The sequence below is a fragment of the Liolophura sinensis genome, chromosome 8 (genome assembly GCF_032854445.1).
Source record: "Liolophura sinensis isolate JHLJ2023 chromosome 8, CUHK_Ljap_v2, whole genome shotgun sequence".
NCBI classification, from domain to species: domain Eukaryota; kingdom Metazoa; phylum Mollusca; class Polyplacophora; order Chitonida; family Chitonidae; genus Liolophura; species Liolophura sinensis.
In genome coordinates this window covers 7,627,670-7,647,772 of record NC_088302.1, presented here as the reverse complement: position 1 = coordinate 7,647,772, position 20,103 = coordinate 7,627,670, and the positions used below count along the sequence as shown (strand labels likewise).

The 20,103-nt window shown below is 38.6% G+C and overlaps 1 protein-coding gene across 2 annotated transcripts; it reads left to right on the top strand.

Moving 5' to 3' along the window:
* Positions 1–19,491, top strand: LOC135472714 (uncharacterized). 2 transcript variants are annotated; one of them, XM_064752353.1, is made up of 5 exons: positions 1–357; positions 11,026–13,716; positions 14,972–15,082; positions 16,664–16,829; positions 18,499–19,491. In XM_064752353.1, exons 2-5 carry the CDS (start codon positions 11,035–11,037, stop codon positions 18,684–18,686), a joined length of 3,147 nt encoding a protein of 1,048 aa, XP_064608423.1. In that variant the 5' UTR covers positions 1–357; positions 11,026–11,034; the 3' UTR covers positions 18,687–19,491. The 2 variants fall into 2 exon arrangements, 1 of the variants encoding a protein (XP_064608423.1); XR_010444551.1 differs by lacking the exon at positions 18,499–19,491 and having other exon boundaries at positions 11,026–13,729; positions 16,664–16,689.
* Positions 19,492–20,103: the final 612 nt, after the last annotated feature.

Genomic DNA, 20,103 nt, shown 5'->3' with positions numbered 1-20,103 from the left:
TGTACGGTGATCGGATGGCTCGGGGCGCGGTTACCGGACCTGACGTAGGCCTATGTTCGTTGTGTTAAGAGGGAATGCACAGGCTATATACGTGGACTTGTCGGCCAACCGGCGAAACAATTACTGCGCAGATGTGTTGTGTTATTCGCCAGGTTGCGCTTTGGCTGACGAGATCATACGACGGTTGAAAGTGACATATTCGTGAATGATGTATCAGTCTGCGGCCGTTGGTGGTTCACCACTGTTTGCAGTTATGATTATGGTATTGTGGAAATAGCCGCTGGTTGCTGACCAAGTGGACTGAATCTAATACATGTCGTGCGATAAGAAAGCGAAATTATTGGCTCAATCACTCAGGTAAGCTATTGATTACCACACAGGTAAAAAGGTGTGACGGAATTTGCTCTGTGCATTTATTTCTGCATCGTTGCTGCCAAAGGTTCACTAGTCAGTGTCAACAGTTACACATCACTATTAAAAATGTTACTTCATGAATTTTTTGAACAGTTACACTTAGCTATTACACACTGCATCAAGGATAATGATACTGTTTGTCAGCAGTTACACTTAGCTATTACACATTGTGTCATGGATAATGATACTGTTTGTCAACAGTTACACTTAGCTACTACACATTGCGTCATGGATAATGATATATGTGAGCAGTCACACTTAGCTACTACACATTACTTCATGGATAAGGATACTGTTTGTCAACAGTTACACTCAGCTATTACACACTGCGTCATGGATAATGATAGTGTTTGTCAACAGTTACACTTAGTAACTACACAGTGCTTCATGGATAAGGAAACTGTTTGTCAACAGTTACTCTTAGCTATTACACACTGTGTCGTGGATAATGATACTGTTTGTCAACAGTTACACTTAGTAACTACACATTGCTTCATGGATAATGATACTGTTTGTCAACAGTTACTCTTAGCTATTACACACTGTATCGTGGATAATGATACTGTTTGTCAACAGTTACTCTTAGCTATTACACACTGTATCGTGGATAATGATATTGTTTGTCAACAGTCACACTTAGTAACTACACACTGCTTCATGGATAATGATACTGTTTGTCAACAGTTACACTTAGCTATTACACACTGCGTCTTCACTTCGACCCGGTGTTATTAAGCGCCGGTGACAGTATGACGTACACTCCATTTGTTTCGTCGACCCACAGTTGCACTCTAAAAATAATTAAGGTGTTACACTGACAGAACGTTTTAAGTTGTTATTGCTACAAACTATAATGATATAATATATAATGATATATAATGATATATATATATATATATACATATATATATATATATATATATATATATATATATATATATATATATATATATATATATATATATATATATCATTATATATTATATATAATATAACAGGCTTGTTTTGTATATCCAACAGAATAGTTTTGTTGGTCTAATGGAATAGGTCTGTTGTGGTCTTAGTAACACACAAATTATATAGCAGTAACATAATCTATTCTACCACCCCACAGAAGGCATTATATTATTTTGAATGTAACAATTCATAGTGTTTACAGTGTGTACATAGTTCGTATATAAGCAACTGTGTCACAGGTGTTAACTGAGTCAGTCATCTTACTATTTGTATACTTGCGATTGTACTCACTGTGGCGCGGATACCTACCTGTACTGTCGTTAGCGCATACACCTACCAGGTCTGTGATGTTGATTAAAACTACGGCGAACGTTGAAAGGCTGGGTCATGTCAGTAAGAGCATGCAGCATTGCGTGGGTCATATGCTGTAGAGGACTAAGTATGAATCAGTGGGGCTTCTGAAGTCACTCTGATCTTTCAACCTATAATCTATAGGCGATGTACAGTTTACAAACTAACAAAACATTTGCGAATGCGAAATATTGGCACCGCGAGATTTTGGCACACGATGTTTATCCATGTCAACAAGATTTTAGAGTTGACTGTGGTAGGCCCATATTGTTGTGCTCACAAACATAATGTGAGACGCCCATTCAGCTCTGTAAACCTATAATTATATTAATTATATATTAATTACGGCCTTGAACGAACTGAACACTGTAATTATCTGTTAGCATAAGTATACCCTGAACTGTTTATCACTGACGAGGAAGATATGTTTTAGTGTAAAGTACCGGTTTCCCTTTCATTCCTGGGGAATATTTTTAAATGATTAACACCCGCTAACATACCAGCATACATAATGAAAAATACAACAAACTGTCCTGGTATATTACAATTGTTAGTTTTACTGATCAAAAGCTAAGCCATAATGAGAATTTCTGACTAAATGCAGATGTAATGTTCCCTGTTATATGAAAATGTCCTGATTTATTTCAATAACCACCAGGATAGAATCACCACAGTCTTTCTCTTTTGAAATATTTTATCGACATAACAACCACGGTATAATGCTTTGATTATTGGTGATGTTTGAATGGTGAACGTTTTTTAATCTAAGCAGCATATTGATAAGAAAGGTTTCTGTTTATCAAAAATATTTGCATATGCAGAATTGCTGTACTCCGACGTTTTTCCACTTCAGTTTGTTGCAATCTACCAATATGTTGCCCTTTTACTTTGTGTCAGGTTGTTGCTTAGCAATTTATCTTTGTGTCAGGTTGTTGCTTGGCGATATGTCGCTATATATCTTTGTGTCAGGTTGTTGCTTGGCGATATGTCGCTATGTATCTTTGTGTCACGTTGTTGTTTGGCGATATGTCACTATGCATCTTTGTGTCAGGTTGTTGCTTGGCGATATGTCGCTATGTATCTTTGTGTCATGTTGTTGCTTGGCGATATGTCGCTATTTATCTTTGTGTCAGGTTGTTGTTTGGCGATATGTCGCTATTAATCTTTGTGCCAAACTCTTGCGTGCTATAACTGGCTGACAGAATTGTATTTTGTGCCTCGGTATCGTGTGCTTCAACAGAGAAAGCCATTAGGGCAGTAATCTGGTCAGTTTTCAGCGTGTTATTATCTTGTCGTACTCAAGAATAAAAATACTTGGTCCTTGTTGGAAAAAACGCTCAAACGATTCATTTTCTCTTAAAACACTACCACCCCAATTCCCACCACCGAAAAACCCCTCATCATCATCACTTGCGTTTGCATATGTATGCACACACACATATACAGGCTTTGCTAAGAGACCAAGAAAATAGTTGGATTTATTTTTTTTTTCGAATTTTTCTGATCCAGTAAATTGTTTTTTAAAGATCAGATTCTACGGTGTTCTGTCGTGACCCAGAAGGCATCAATTACTTCACATCTATACTTTTTGCCTGAAATAATTCGTTTCAAAGTCAAATCAGCGAATGCATTCATAGAACTTTTTATGTATATGCATTTTAAATGATAAAATGTAGCAGTCTAATGTGTGCGATGTAGCAAAAACCTTATGTGACGTCACTGGTTCCATTGTGGCCAGAAAAGTTCACCATAAAATAAAATATTCAAATGCATTTTACTAGGTTAAACAAATTGTAAAGAAAAATAAATCCAACTATTTTCCTGGGCAGTTTTTTTAATGGTCTTTCATATGATGCATACTTAATTTTAGTGTTTTGTTTGCCTTTAAGAATTCGGCTTGGTGAAATGAAAAACTTGTCATAAGAAGTCATTAGATTATATCAGATGTCTTTTTGGATTTACATATATGCATGTAAATGTTTGTGTAATCTCGTAACCTATGATGTCGTAATCGTTTTATTTTCACCAGTTAATGTATAATGTATACACAGTTTGGGTAGAGGAAAAGAAACTGAGTGTAGGGGAAACCGGACACAACCTGAAGGAAACTAGGCATAATCTGGAGGAAAACATGCACCTTTCCGGTCTGTTACATGACAAGCTTCAGACTGACTTTAGATGTAGGTCGTACAGCGTTGTTTCATGACTACCGTTAGTTGGATGTTCTTTAAACCATGTATGACGAGTAATATGCCCGTTAGCTGTAATTGTTAGGATGCGAGCTGTGAGTGTGTGTGTTTTTCTCGTTAAAACTAAAAGGCTCCACGAGCTACGGAACAATGGGCGTGGAGTAACGGGGATCTCCCTACATTTTCCTCCCTTATAGACGTTGCTAAATATAAGAACAGAGCGACAGTCTGAGCACAGAGCCTCACGGTTTCTCGCGATAACTCAATTGAACGTGTAAGGGAAAACTTGTCCACAGAAAGATAATGAGGTTAAAATGCAATATCAGTGTCAGTGAATTTTCATTGGCTTATTATACAAAACCTTGACCTGCACCAAGACACCTCGATCAGCATACACTTCTGCAATTGGCTTTCTCAAAGAGTCACAGTGTTGTCCATTACATATTTTCGCGGCGCCGGTACCAGACTATCCACCACATGCGAGATAAGGTTAGATGATCTGAGATTGTACGAGACTACAGTCTCCACGGCATTTCTCATGGACGACGGTAGTCAGGTAGGCTTTTTCGTATATACTTTTCGTATAAATATAAATATCGTATACTTTTTAAACTGATGCGGATCTATACAGGCGGAAATAAACTTTGCAGAAACAAGTCCAGAATAGTAAACGTTCAGGTAACATGACTTAATACGTGCTTAAAGTACCTTTTTCACGATTTGTATTTGTCTTCTTGAGACGCCATTTTACTGTGTATAACTAATTTGCACGTGCTCATTCTTTATTTTAACCTTACGCGATGAAGATACAGCACGCGAATTAAGAGGCTACTGATTTATTCTGGTTATCCCTGTTACAAACAGGATCTTTCCAGTATGCAGTAACAACCGTGAAAATCCTAATATATTTATTTAATAATGACACATAAGCAATAATAAAACCATACAAATATCAAAATCCGCACCACAATGGGAATACAGAAAATATTTGCAATAATTAAGGCACTGGGACATTTGTTCAAGGCACATTGTATTTAATTTTACTGTTTTATTTTATTTATTTTTTTATTTCATATTTAAAGGCACGTTGTAACTTTCGTAAATATGTCTCTCTCATCGATTCTAACCGCTTGAGTCACTCGAGACTCTCTTGGACTTGCTCAATGATATTTGGATTACTGGTTAATTTCTACGCTCATGGAGGGAGGTAAGTATCATCCCGGTTCCCAAACCGGGTAAGGATCATACTGATCCATCTAACTACCGTCCCATAGTAGCTGTGTCTGTAAGACTATGGAACGGATGATAAATGATAGGCTTGTTTAAGAAACCAAGTTACTGTCTAACATACAATGTGGTTTTTGTTAAGGTAGTTCCACTGTGTATCACCTTGTTCGATTTGAAACCTTTATACATGGTGGCTTCATTAATAATGGACATGTGGTGTCAATATCTTTTGACCTTTAAAAGGCCTACGACACCACATGGAAATATGGTATTTTGAAAGACCTGCCAGATATTGGGCTTTAAGGTCGTTCAACACTATTTACATCTGAATTTTTATCTTATCACCATTTTAAGGTACATGTGAGGTCCACTCTTTCGGACTCTAATGAGAAGAAATGGGTGTTCCTTAATGCTGACATGGGGCACAGAGGCTTCTCTTTATATTGATTATTTCCTCATATGCTACTGTGCTAAAAACTATGAATGATATCGAGCGTCACTTTCACCTTTGTTTTAATAAACTCGAGAAATGGGCAACTGAGAACGGCTTAAATTATTTTTTAAATTTTAATTATTATTAATATATAAATATAGATAAAAGATACACAAGACTTTTTCTAGATAAACTATTTTTAAAAATATGATAGTTTTCGAGTTTTGACATGGTGTTTCTTATCAGATTTTAAATCTGTCCAAACATTTTGTTTCATGTATGATGTTTTCACTACCATATCTAAAACCTGGACCGCCTCGTGGTTTCACCTTGTTCTCGCCACGATATGGCTGAGAAGCCATATTCATTCATTTATTCTTGTACATTCTACCAGTGCACCCAAATAGCACCATGTCCGTCAAAACTTTGTCTTACGGGGTAGTTTATTAATTCATATATTGTCGAGTAGTAAGTTTTAAGAAATTATAAGTAATTTAATAAAAGTAGTAACGTTCAGGAATTGATAAAATAACAGAGACAAAAAATGTGTCTGAAGTTATAGGCTAATTAGGCCAATTAATTCCGATGAATTTGAAGAATTTGTTGGTACTGCTATTTATAAACATGTTGGAGATAATATTTCTCACATATACATGCACTTTTTAACAGAATAATAACAGTGGTATATGATAATCGTTGATTATCTATTATCCCCTAAATAATCAGGATCTTGTCTGTTCTCTGTGGCATGTTTGTGTTTATAATGACCCGGATGTGATAACTGGCCAACTGTTCTTCTGGAAAATGAGTATGGTTTTAACCCATTTAGTGTTTTTATTTTGTAGCTCAGTAACCTATATAAAACTTTGTAATCCTACAGCCTATACTTAATAAAGAAATACTGGTGTAATTATATTGCAAATATGCTAATAATTATTAGTCGGATAATTTCAGTTTGCATATGCAACCATTGGTACAAATTAACAGTTACAAATTTGCACATTCTCATGCTAACCCAATAACTGTACCAAAATAAACGCGACGAGTACATATTGTCACGATGTAACACACATTTTTGAGCTAACCAAATTACTGTACCAAAACAAATGCGACCAGTAGATATTATCACGATGTAACTGTTGAAACACAATTCACACACATTTATATGCCAACCAAATATTATTGTACCAAAACAAATGCAACCAGTACATATTATCACGATGTAACACTTAAAACATAATTCACACACATTTATATGCCAACGAATTATTGTACCAAAACATATTATCACGACGTAACTGTTGATAAACAATTCACACACATTTATATGCCAACCAAATTTTTGTTCCAAAACAATGTGACCAGTACATATTATTGCGATGTAACAGTTAAAATATAATTCACACACATTTATATGCCAACCAAATATTATTGTACCAAAACAAAGGCGACCAGTACATAATACCAACCAAATTATTGTACAAAAACAAAGGCGAGCAGTACATATTATCACGTTGTAACAGTTAAAACACAGTTCACACGCATTTATATACCAACCAAATTATTGGTTGTAAATTATAAATAAAACTCACTTTTATGCTAACCATATATGTATATTATAATATCAGAATAAATACCACGAGTATGTTATACACGCCCTCCTGGGTGACTCAGCCTTTTGTCTTCATCGGTATTTTTGAAACCCACACTTTGAATACATTTAACTTCTTCACATTGTTTAATTTTTACTGGTTCTTCGCTGAGCTAGAGCTTATGCTAGGATAGCCCTCGCTGGGCTTAGAGCTCTGAGCCGAAGCTTATGCTAGTCAGCGCTCGCTGGGCTAAGGGCTCTGAGCTAGAGTTCATAATAGATCAGCGGCTCACTGGGCTAAGAGCTCTGAGCTAGAGTTCATGTTAGTCAGCCCTCGCTGGGCTAAGAGCTCTGAGCAAGATATGCTAGTCAGCCCTCACTCGGCTAAGAGCCCTGAGCTAGAGTTCATGTTAGTCAGCCCTCGCTGGGCTAAGAGCTCTGAGTAAGAAATTAGGTCGAACTTTTGGTGCAGTTGGCTGAGCTGCCCCATATGCCCAAAGATATTAGTGAATGAAATATATTACTAAATGATGTAAAAATGTTGCTGTGGGTGTGATATTGTTTTTCTGTTCAATAATACATTCATTTCTATTTCATTTGTGGTCCCAATATAATGTTTTATGAACATTTCTTAGTTTTACATAATCGCTACGGTCAATTTAGTAACTTTACAGTCATTGAAATATGCGTTGTGTATACAACCAAATCTTGCGCTCACCAACATTTGATCTTTTATTCATTGATAACATCTGAGTACACATATTAGTGATTTATATCGGGAAATTTGTGTGAAGACAAAAATAATTTGTCATTTGTTTTAAATTCAAATCTTCGGATGGGTTGGTTTGTAAACTTCACATACATTCATGTGTTAACCAAGCTGATGTAAAATATAAGGCGACCACAAAGTACGAGAAAGATTACAGTTAGATTCCTGAACAATACAATACACGGACTTGCGAGACCTCAATCGTCCCAGCGAGCAGAATGAAAATAATCTAGTCCAACAAACGCTTGAAAGTGAAATAAGGAATTATTAGCCATTTATTCGTTTTTTTTGTCAACTGAATATAGTTTACAACGAAGGCATTGGACAGAAAAGCTCTAAATGTGGACAAGACAGACCACATAATGTATTTATTATCTTAGATGAAGTGAAATGTTTCATATTCCCACGCAATCTAAAGGGGCACAGTATCGACAATGACTGGCTGACGGTGGACATAACATTCAGCTTAGACTTGGCATAGTTTGGACTTATCTCTCACTCCAGTCAATCAAAATCAGTTCTGTATCAATTTCAGTATCAAGGTGAATGATATTGGTTATAACTGTAACCTTTAAGAGTAAACGACTACAAACTGTGTATGTAAAACGGAATAATCAGTTTAACGATATTGACACTGTTAAGCATTTAGGCCTACCTATGATATTTTAAAACATAAAAAAAAATATTACATTACGGTATTTCTTAAATAATCCAATTTCATATCAAAATTTAATGTTTAAATAAGAAAAGATAATTATAATCACAGTATTATTTACCTGAACGTTCCAACAGATACCGGCATGGTTTCTGTGATCAGGTTTAAGTGTTGTGTTGTGCTTTTGTACAGAACGCTGTCGAAAATCCACGAAGGCTTTGATTTGGTCACGAAAACATGATAAACTGATTAGGAAAAGTTAAGAAAAATGCTGAAACTCGGAGTTCAAAAAGCAATTTGCACATCGATGTTACCTTAGACAACGTGAAAGAGGTATAATATTGTCAGGTGATGGGATATGTGAAAAAGGTTAAGACAATCTGGTTCGACGTTTTACTAAGTGAGAAAGTTGGCCCAGGAGATAAGAAGACAAAAGACTAGCGGAGTTACTAATACGTAGAGAGCACAGTAAATCGAATTGGAGTGAAAGCACTGTTAAGGTGAATATAATATAAGGATAACAAACGAGTAAATATTTTCTCATTCTTTAAAAAAAGAGATATGATTTAGTACTGGCTGTGATCGAGGTGTAAAAGCGTCTTACATACTGGGTCACTCCCTGAATAACCTGAGCTGGCTTTAGACGCAGGCTTGTTTGCTTTGGATTTAGCAAGGTTGTCGGTCATATTAGGACAGTGTCCCCATACTCCTTACAGTGCATGCGTCTCTCTCTACCCTTCGCTTTACATTACTAGCCACCTGTAGGAAATTTTGTACAGAAATCTTGAACAACGCCGATGTCAGTGGGGTCACAGTGATGAGACAGGAAGTGATGTCAGAAAACACAAATAATACGTCTAAATCTTTGTTTCTGATAGTACTTCATATGCATGCATTCTCTTCATCTAAAACATGTACAACATGATTCAAACCTGAAACAATTTCATTGACGAATGCTGATTAAATAGTTCCGCGCGAGGACACGAGTGGTGAGGCAAAGCCTAAGGCTGGACATTTGGAGCCTATCAAGGCTCTGCGGCAGTGGGCTGTAAGGAGAACGCTCTGTCCGCTCGCAACAGGTAGAGCCATGCAGATAGCGGTTTCTGTATGGCATGCGAAGGACGGAGCGTGCGTGAAACAAGCAAACCCACATGGCTAATCATGTCTATACCACAACATTGTACAAAAGTGGGAAGGTCTTGCAGCAATCGGCGGACGGTTGTTGGTTTCCCTCGCGCATTGCCCGGTTTCCTCCCAGCACAATGCTTGCCGCTGTCGTATAAATGAAATATTCTTGAGTACGTCATTTAAAACATTGAAATAAATAAATAAATACAACACAGTAGACCAACATTAAGTTTTCTACTTCAAACTGCGCTCAATTGAATGTAAAACTTTATTTCTCACAGGAAATGCACAAAATTGCTGAACTGTGAATGATTGCCAGTGGTTAAAATGTTTTCTTGGGCAGTCATATGGGTTTAATTGTATCACCAAGGAGAAAACCAGTCCTGCTCAGTCAACAGCCTTTTCATAGTAATACCTATAATGGAACGTTATGCTAAAATCCCGAAATTGTTCTTGACCTATTATCATATGATTAACATTTGATCAAAGACGTTCCAAGATTGTCGAATTTAACATCTCCGATATAACCTGCCTTGGGACTGAACTCAGGATTACGAGAAGGGCAATTTAACCTACCGGCACTCTGAGCCGCATCGCTTACATGTTTAGCGCCAAAATCTAATAAACTCTACCACTAAACCTGCACAGGCAAAAAAAAAGGATTGTTTTAGTGTCTATGAAAGATATAGGTTAAATTGGATCAAAATAAGTAAAACTCTTTTCAATTTTGTCTGTTTTATTGTGGTTTCAGCTAGTGTGGCATTTTCATGATAGAAAGCTGATTGCGTGATCCGCGGACATTCAGATTTGATCCAGTAACAGTTAAAGACTCATGTAGCGCGTAGATTTGATACAAAAATATGCAACGCAAGGAATTCGACATCAGCATTGTAGGGATTTATGGACACGGTAAAATGGAGGAAGCATAAACATGTCCATACACTAAATACCACACAGTCATAATTAGTCTTTAAGATATGCCCTTGGCATCTTAAATCAGGGGCCTTCATGGTCACGATGGTTAGCACGCCAGCGCGGCGCAATGACTCAGGAGCCTCTCAGATATGCGGTCACTGTGAGTTCAAGTTCAGCTCATGGTGACTTTCTCTCTGGCTGTACGTGGGAAGGTTTCCTCCCACTGGCCGGTGTCCTGTAAGTGAAATATTCCTAAATAAGGCGAAAAACACCAATCAAATAAATAAATAAATCTTAAATCAGCAATGCCTTGCCCAAAATAAAATCTTATGGAGAATGAGACAGGTGGAAATTAAGGTATACCTTATTAACATCCTGTTCTTTGTTCTGTTGTAGAGATAGGCAATGAGCACAGAACAACAGGCTATATACAAGGCGGGCATTACTCCGGGCATCGGTCTTATTTCAGGTCCAGAGGGTCAGGCAGCCCGTCGGGAAGCGCTTGAGAAGGATGAAGATGTCTCCTACAGAGTCGTCATTAATATTGTGGGCAAGGAAAGACAAGGGAAAACTAGTTTACGAAGACTCCTCACTTATGAGCCATTTAACATTCACGAGGAGAGTACCGTGGGGATCGAACACGAAATGGTGGACACGAAGGGTGTCACCGAATCGTGGGCGTCAGTTAGTATCAAGGACACGAATCTGAACGAGTACAACCTAGTGCTAGGCCAATGCGTGCGTCAAAGACTGACTGGAAACCCAAAGGGCTCCGGTTCCTTCTATCTCACCCATGTGATACTGTTCCTGAAAATTGCAGGTGTTTCCTACCTGACACTGTGGCTTTATTTTACGTTACTATATTCTGACGCCCTCACTGCGACACCTTGGATAGCAGGGTTGCTTGTCATGACCTTCAGCGTTTCAGCAATGACATTCGACGTCAAAGATGGACTAGGTATAGCTGTTGGCATAGTAGCTTTAATACTGCACTGTGACGCTCTGCAGAGATGGAAACCAACGCTGGACTCGTATTTCAAATCCTCGCACGATTCAACGATGATGTTCGTTCCTTACCTTCAAGCGTACATAGTTTACTGTGTGTTAGATTTGCCACTAGCATTACCTCTTGGAGCTTCCCTCGGGAAAGGATTACTGTTTGTGTTGTGTTTATCCAGACCGCCTCCACCAAAGGAATCTTCCAATCTGAGTGGACTGTACAACCCACATATACATATTTTTGCCATTTTTACTTTGGTGGGGATCGCAACCTACAACTTCAGGCGGTTCAAATACTTCGTCCTACTTCCTTCCACTGCTGTTTTAGTAACTCTCCTTCCTCAGGAATACTTGTGCACTGTGTTTAGTGGCCTGGGCTGTGGTCAGAGCCATATGCTTTTTCTACGAACAGGCCAAAACTGTTACCTGGCTGTCAATACCTGGCTCAAACGATTTCTTCCGTGTAGATGGCAGAGGCGTCTCTTGGTTGACATCGTAGGTATTTTTCCAGGTGTGTTAGCAATGATGGTATTCGGTTGGGATTTGTGCTACTACTTTTCTCTTAGTCATTTATTCAGCGGCCTATTCTTTGTGGCTTCGATACATTTTATCAACAAAATGCTGGCCAAATCCAGCGGTGAAAGTTCCAGTACGAAATCTAACAAGGCTAGTGACATACTAGTGACAAGATTGCAGATGCCATGCGTGAAGTTGATAATAAAGGACTTTGCGGGTCATCCCCTATATCACTGCACTCACCATATCTATATGGGCGGGCACGCTGTGTACTTATGCGTCTTCAGCCTGCTTGATGCAAAAGCCGATTACAAAGCAGTATTAAGCCAGCTTATTGGCTGGATACAATCCATCTATACCCATGCACACTTTGCAGAGGTGCCTGTATTACTGGTGGGCACACACAGAGATAGCAAAAGACTTGCACTCGAGGATCGCCATGTCATCGGGAAACAACTCCGCGAAGATATCCCACATGTGTTCCACAAAATGCTTGTCTGGAATAAGAACGACGTTCCGCTCTTCGCCGTGGAGAACTCCCTACGCGACGAAACGGACGCTGATCATAAGGTCTTACGAGAAACTCTTATAGACATCGCTAAAAATGCGTCTTTCAGGAAGAAAAAGTGGCCCGTCAGATACTTGGCATTTTATGATGTGATAGAAAGTTTCAGAAATCAAGGAGATGTCATTCAAGATATCTCCGCTGTATTTGATAAAACCAAAAAGTCCGAATGCGAAGTGCACACTCTTTCGGATTTGGAAGATCTCTTGCTTTACTTTAGTTCTGTCGGCGAGATCATGTATAACGTGAAAGACAATCGCTTGAAAGATCTCGTGGTGTTTGATCCCAGGGTGATTGTTCAGATCATGGGAGCCATAGTAACAATTCCACAAAGACACCAAAGATCCAGGGAAGTGTTCAACGACTGGACCAGACTCGCGGAATCAGGGGTAAGCTCAGAGAAGCTCTTCAGTCATGTCCTCAAGGAAGTAGCGCCAAACATTTACAACACCATTGGACCCAGAAAAATAGCTTTATTATTTGAAAAATACGATCTTTTGTGCAAAGTAAGTCTACCACCCCGCGTTCAGAGACTACTGCCAGGAGAGCATTATCTGATCCCCGCCTGTTTGACCTTCAGTCCAAGGCTTGCGCAAACTGTTTGGCAAACGCAGGAAGACGATGATGTGTTTTACGCGGACTTTGGTCTGCAAAACGTATCCCCTATCTATCTGAGACTGGTCTGTCAGTGTAGCGCCAACCACGACGTCAGTGTTACTACCGACGGCATGGAACTATTTAACATTGATCAACATTGTGCACTCTTTAATTTTGGAGAAACGCACAGTTATAAACTTGAATTATGCAAAGGTTACGTGGAATCCAGCGGTTGTCGGGAGCTTCTCAGGATTACAGTCCGATCATGGTCTCATGTCGGCTGTTTGCCACTGATTAAAGAACTTAACTCCAGGCTGATGACTATAGTACACTCAAATTTTGACAAATGCTGTTACAGTTTACGAGTGCAGTGTCCATGTGAGGCGCCACATAACTTGTCAGAAGGAAAGGTAAGATTGTTGTGTAAGTAGTTACAAAACGACTCACTTTTTCCTTGTATGTTTAACCCAATAGTCAAGAAGTTTTCACTTTAACGATGACAGCCAACATAGCAATGGCTTGATTTGGGGTGGTTTTATGTTAGACATATATGTGCCAACAAATTTTCACCTCTCACCACGTGTAATTTGATACCAGGTAACTAAAACACAGAAATGACAGACATTTGGAAAGTGTGATGTAAACATGGACAATGAAACAGAACAAACTTGACTGCTGAAGTCTAATTCTTGTTACTTTTGCACCTCTGTGCATATCTCTTTTTGAAACTCTAACACTTCATAGAGTCATATAACCAAACTCACATTGCTGACAACACAATATTGTCATTTTATATATATAAATGACATAGTTAATGTAATTTGATTGTGTAACTTATAATTTACAAATTCAAAATTCAAATCTGATGACCACTAAACCTTGACAAAGGAAGTGGCGTGTTCAAATCTTGTTAGTTCATGTGCGGCTTTAGGTCAGGAAGATTGGTGATTACCTGGCGGTCGTGCGGTCGTTTCTTGGTTCTTTCTGAATACGGCGCAAAGCATTTATAAGCATAATTAGATGGATACATCTTGCTGAAGCTGGCTTTCTATGTTTTTGTGGCAAGGTCTATCAAATGCTGGGTGGAATAATAACTGGATTAACTTCCGGCATCTCACACATGGTCTAAACGGCCAAAACTTGGATAAACATCAATTAATGGCTCCAGGGTGGGCATTTATTTATTTGATTTGGTATTTTACGCCGTTCTCAAGAATATTACACTTATGCAACAGCGGGAGAGCCCTGGGGAAACCCTCCATCATACGTAGGATGCTGACATACCTTCACACGTACGGCCGGAGAGGAAGCCAGCATGAGCTGGACTTGAACTCACAGCGATCAGTTTTTATATATTATTTTATCTGTTAAATTAGGGCCGCCGTGGTCTTGTCCAAGATATAGACATTGCATATGATTATCTTCCTTTACACTGACATAACTCATCCCGCACTACCAAAATCTGCTTCAGTTTTGTTTCACTTAACCTTACATCACGGCATTAAATTCTGTGTCCTTTTGATATTACCTTTATGAATCACATGTGAGAATTTTGCTTGAACGTGAAATTTCCGCCCTCCATACTAACATTGTACCAATTCCTTTGTAACTTTTGACAGTTGTTGAAGAGTGATTTATAAGATATGCCCATTTCTCATGTTACAGAAACCCGCCCTTCTACGTCTGACCTGCAGTGTCTCAAAAGATTCAGAGCTATTTCCTGATCGGAAGGAATTTGTGTGCTGCGGAAGGAAAGTGGTTGTCGAGTCTGGAAAGGTATGTGGTTCAGGCCACCTCATACAGGAAATGTTACTGTTTCATACATGTGTAATTCCCGGCGCTTAATTTTTATTCAATTATGTAATTAAAAATTATCCTGTCGGGTAACTAGTAATAGTGGTCACAACTTCCGCCCTCAGCATTTGTTCATTGCTTTGATTCAAACTTTATCTTTATATACCCGTTTAGCAATGCCTTACTTTTTATGCAGTGCCCATAACTCCTAACTTCGGTCACTCGAAACATCTCCGGAAGCAGAACATCTCTTGTTATAAAATACTGAGATTAATGCTAACTATCAGGATGGTATCGTTGCGACCGCTACTTTCTTAGTCACTTCTCTTCGTCGTCTATCTTGAGCCTATGTCTTCAATCCCATCGGCCAAAGTCTCAGCTATTCACATTGCTTTATCATATGTTTCTTCCGGTCATCCCAAAACGATATGTAGTGACCAGTTTTGCTGCCTCAAGGCAATAACGAATAATGATTTAAAAATCCGTTCATTCTTGACATTTTAGCCCGTTAAGTTAAAAGAGGTTAGGATGTTGTATTCTGTTAGATACCGAGTGATGTTGGCAACCACGGAAACACGGTCGTAGACTGGGAAAATTAAGCTGTCATACAAAAACTGTATCTAAGATCAGCTATGAGAAAAATAGTACAAAAGCTAAAGCAGAGAGAGTAAAAACAGAGCTGTGATGACAGTGTAATAGTTGGCAAACGGTCACACGTATTACTGGTTAAATCCGGCCTCCTGTCAATTAACCGCACTCAAGGCTTTATTAGGCCTGTTTATGTATATGCCTAAAAGTAGCAAAGTACATATTGTTATAGAGCCATGAGTCATAAACCCATAAGTCATAGACCCATGAGTCACAGACCAAGAGTCATAGATCCACAAGTCATAGACCTACAAGTCATGCACCATGAGTCATAGACCCATGAGTCATAGACCCACAAGTCATAGACCCATAAATCATAGACCATGTCATGCATCATGAGTCATAGACCCACAAGTCCTAGACCCATGAGTCACAGGCCCATGAGTCCTAGACCAATGAGTCATACACCAAGAGTCATAGACCCATAAGTCATACACCAAGTCATGCACCATTAGTCATAGACCCATGAGTCATAGACACATGAGTCACAGACAAAGAGTCATAGACCCATAAGTCATAGACCAATAAGCTGTGCACCCATGAGTCACGGACCCATGAGTCTTAGGCCCGCAAGTCATAGACCCTTGACTTTATGAACATGTAATGGACCCATAAGTCATGGACCAAGAGTCATAGACCAATAAGACATGCGCCCATGAGTCATAGAACCATAAGTCATAGACCCGTGAGTCATAAACCCATAAATCCCATAGACCAATAAGCCATGCACCCATGAGTCACAGACCCATTAATCAAACTCTCATAAGTCATACACCCATAAGTCATAGACCCATGAGTCATAGACCCATAAGTGTCATAGACCCATAAGTCATAGACCCATGAATCAAAGACCGATTAATCAAACACCCATAAGTCATACACCCATGGCTGATTTATAATATCTCGGGTTTTCAGGTACGAATTGACCGACCAGGCCGTAAAAGGTACACAAATGTGAGTAATCTTGAGGAACTTGACCTACAAACCAACGTCCTTGATCTTCAAGAGAATGTGTACAGGCATCTGTGTTCTTCTCTGAACAGAGAACTCGTTCTCGCCAACGACTGGAAAGGGTTAGCTGGTGAGTTGATTTGATTGGGCGATTTAGCATGTTAAAGAAAGAACTAATAATATTAATAAATATTCTGGATTAATCGGTGCATACTGATTAGGGCACATATTCCAATCGTGTTTAACGCCATTCGGAAAAATATTTCACTAACAGGACTGTTTTATGGGTGGAGGAAACATGAGTTAACGACCGGTACCATTAGTCATACCACTACTCATTAAAGGATTAGTGCTATTTTTTATTCATAATTACTATCCCCTGTATATATTGCTAAACTGAGTGCCCAAAATGTTAAAAAAGGGCACATTAATGGGAGTAATATTGTACTTAAAGTCTCAAAAATGAGATTAGTTCTATGCATTTTTTCCGTCAACAATCGGTAGTCTCCGCCGAGTTACGTCATACGAGTCCAACCTTTGTGAGCTGTCAGAACTTCGCTATTTAGTTTAGTGTTAAAAAGCAACAAAAGTGACTACAAGAATATCGAATTTCTCCTCGAAGTGTCTTGCTATTTTGCATACGGTTGTAAAAACGAGTCGTCGAAGGAGTTAGGAGTTAGTTTTTTCAAGTTTCCAAACGATTTGACCCTCAGGAAGACGCGGATTTACAGGACAAAAGACTGAAGAATGTTGTACCCACACAAAAGCTGTCTACTCTTGTCATTTTACAACTGAAAGCTACGAGAGAAATACAGCTGAATTCGAAGAATTTGGCTACTATGAAGAGGGTGGGGGGAGTCACAGTCGGTAAAAACTTGAAACTTAACTGAACTGAAAACTAAAAGATAGCAAATCTTTGCACACTTATGCCAAGCCGTGGGTGCATTTATGTTGTACACGACTAAATAGGCATAGGCTATACGCAAGGCCGACAATAAACATTCACTGAATTGTCCTCACATATACATATATGTACTCCCGGAATAGAATGATAATCGTTGTGAAGCGGACAGAGGGAAAGAATAATAGGGTAAATAAGTGATAAATTTTGATAGACGCACAAAATATGTACAGTGTAACACAGGATAACACTTACCAGTGCCTATTGCTTGTGCGGGGGGAAATGCCTGGACGACGATCAAATTCAGCGTCTGAAAGCTCAGAATCGAAAGTCTGCCAACAGATGTCAGTGTTAAAAATCGGAACTTCACCGTCTTCCACTAGGGATCCAAATTGATCCGGCAGTATATTTGCTTCTGTGTAGGTAGAATCCATCTTAAAAACGGCATTGTTTTGATACGAATTCCTAGGTTATACAGCCTAGAGAGCATGCGGTTGGTCATCTGTGACGTGATCCGCTGTGCCGTACCGGGCTACCAGCTGGAGATCGGCTAGGACATTAAATCGGTTGTTTCGATGGATTTAAAATCATTTTTTCGTTTCTAGGAGGGCGCTCCCGGTAATATACTGTTTTAACAGGTTATAACCTTTATTATTAGAACCAGTCGCAAAATCTTGGGACTGATCCTTTATGACGCAGTCGTGTCATTTTTTCGAAACCAGGTCGTTTTGTCAGGTACCTGGAAAGGCATTCAAAAAACACCCACAAAATGATTCAACAAAAGTCATACTTTCGATCAGGATCCAAGCATTCTGAATATGTGCCAAATCATGGTTTTTCTAATTGGTACCGGTATTATACAGAACTTATTACACAGATATTTCACTTTGTATTTCAGGAGCTTTGGGTTTCTCTCACCGTGAAGTAGAACTGATGTCGGACAAACCAGACCCATGTAATGAGCTGTTCAAGGAGTGGTCAGCGTCAGGATCCGCTACCCTCGCTACACTGATAAGGAAGTTAGAGGAAATCCAGAGACAAGATCTAGTCACTTATTTACAGGACAGGAAATTGCTCAGGTCATGAGATCGACACTGGGAATAGCCCCTTTGTCGCGACGGCCTAGGGCTTACCAAGGCCAGTGTTCTGTATTAGTCGCAACATGCGCTTGGTACTACCTCCATTTTAACGTCCATGGTAACTACATTGAAGAGATAGGTCCCCATGATAAATGGGCTTGGCGTAGCCTTGCGACAACTTTATAAGACGGGTTCGAGATCTCATGGTCCGAGATCTGTAAAATGGTCAAGTGGACATATACAAAGGAAAGACGTTTCATTCGGCAGCTGTTTATTCCCATTGATTCTTCATTTTTATGTATTATTGCTATACTAATATTTTGACTGTAGACTTGTTAAGTCAAGCTAATAGACTCTCACTGGACATTCAGTCTATACGGTCTCATTTAGAACCACATTGAATGCTATTTAACCTTTCACCCGTTGTAAACCTATGGCTTTAGGTCAGGAGGTTTGTCAGACACCTGACGAGGTGCGGTGATGTACTCAAATGTCTACCCGGTGTACAGTAATCGATTTACAGCTGTCTTACAGGTAAAATATTCTTTGGCAAATAACAAGTGAAATACCGGGTATATAAATATATGATGATACCACTTTCACCAAACTTGAATTTTCAAGTTCATGTAAGTATTTAAAACCATTAGTCTTTAAACAGTCATAAAACTCATTATGAAATACATGTTTATCAGAAATATTCTTGTAGCCTCTTCGAAACTCCAATGTTTTGAAACTCTAATATGGTATATTCTAGTAGAAATAACATCGTCCTTCTGACAAGGTGCCGAGAAAACGGTCTGTGGGTAAAACACTTTTTAGCACCGTGCCACATGAGTATTTTGGGAAATGCTCCCTTTTCAAGTCCTTTTTACACGAATATACATGTATTTTTGTTATCTTTTTTGAAGGTCATAGTTATTACTGGTAATTTTAATCGTCCATTTTACAGAAGTGTTTTATGGTAGAATATGACTAAATTCTCATTTTGCATACCTATTATAATTGTGTACAGTGATAAATGAGCACTCAGTAAGCACTAACAGACATGTACTGTGTAACGGTGAAATGATGAGCTTGTTATTAATATACCCTGCATAGATGTATAGAGTTGACTTAAATATTGAAGTTCCAAAGAATATATATACACTGTGTTTAAAAGAAAAAACACTGTATATAGTATAAAGAATAATGTTTATGCATTTTCTTTGTTAGGAATCGAATTATAAATTTTGCTCAAAACCGTTTTGGTTTTCACTAAAACAACCCACCTTTACATAAAAGCCAAAAACAAAAATAAGGAAAGCCTTCTTTATAGTATTAGATAAATAATACTCGTGTAAGCTTGCTTCACACTTTGTAACTTGCACAAAATTAGGTTGTATTAGAAGAAGTGTCCAAATTAAAAACGTTGGTCGTCCAAAGAT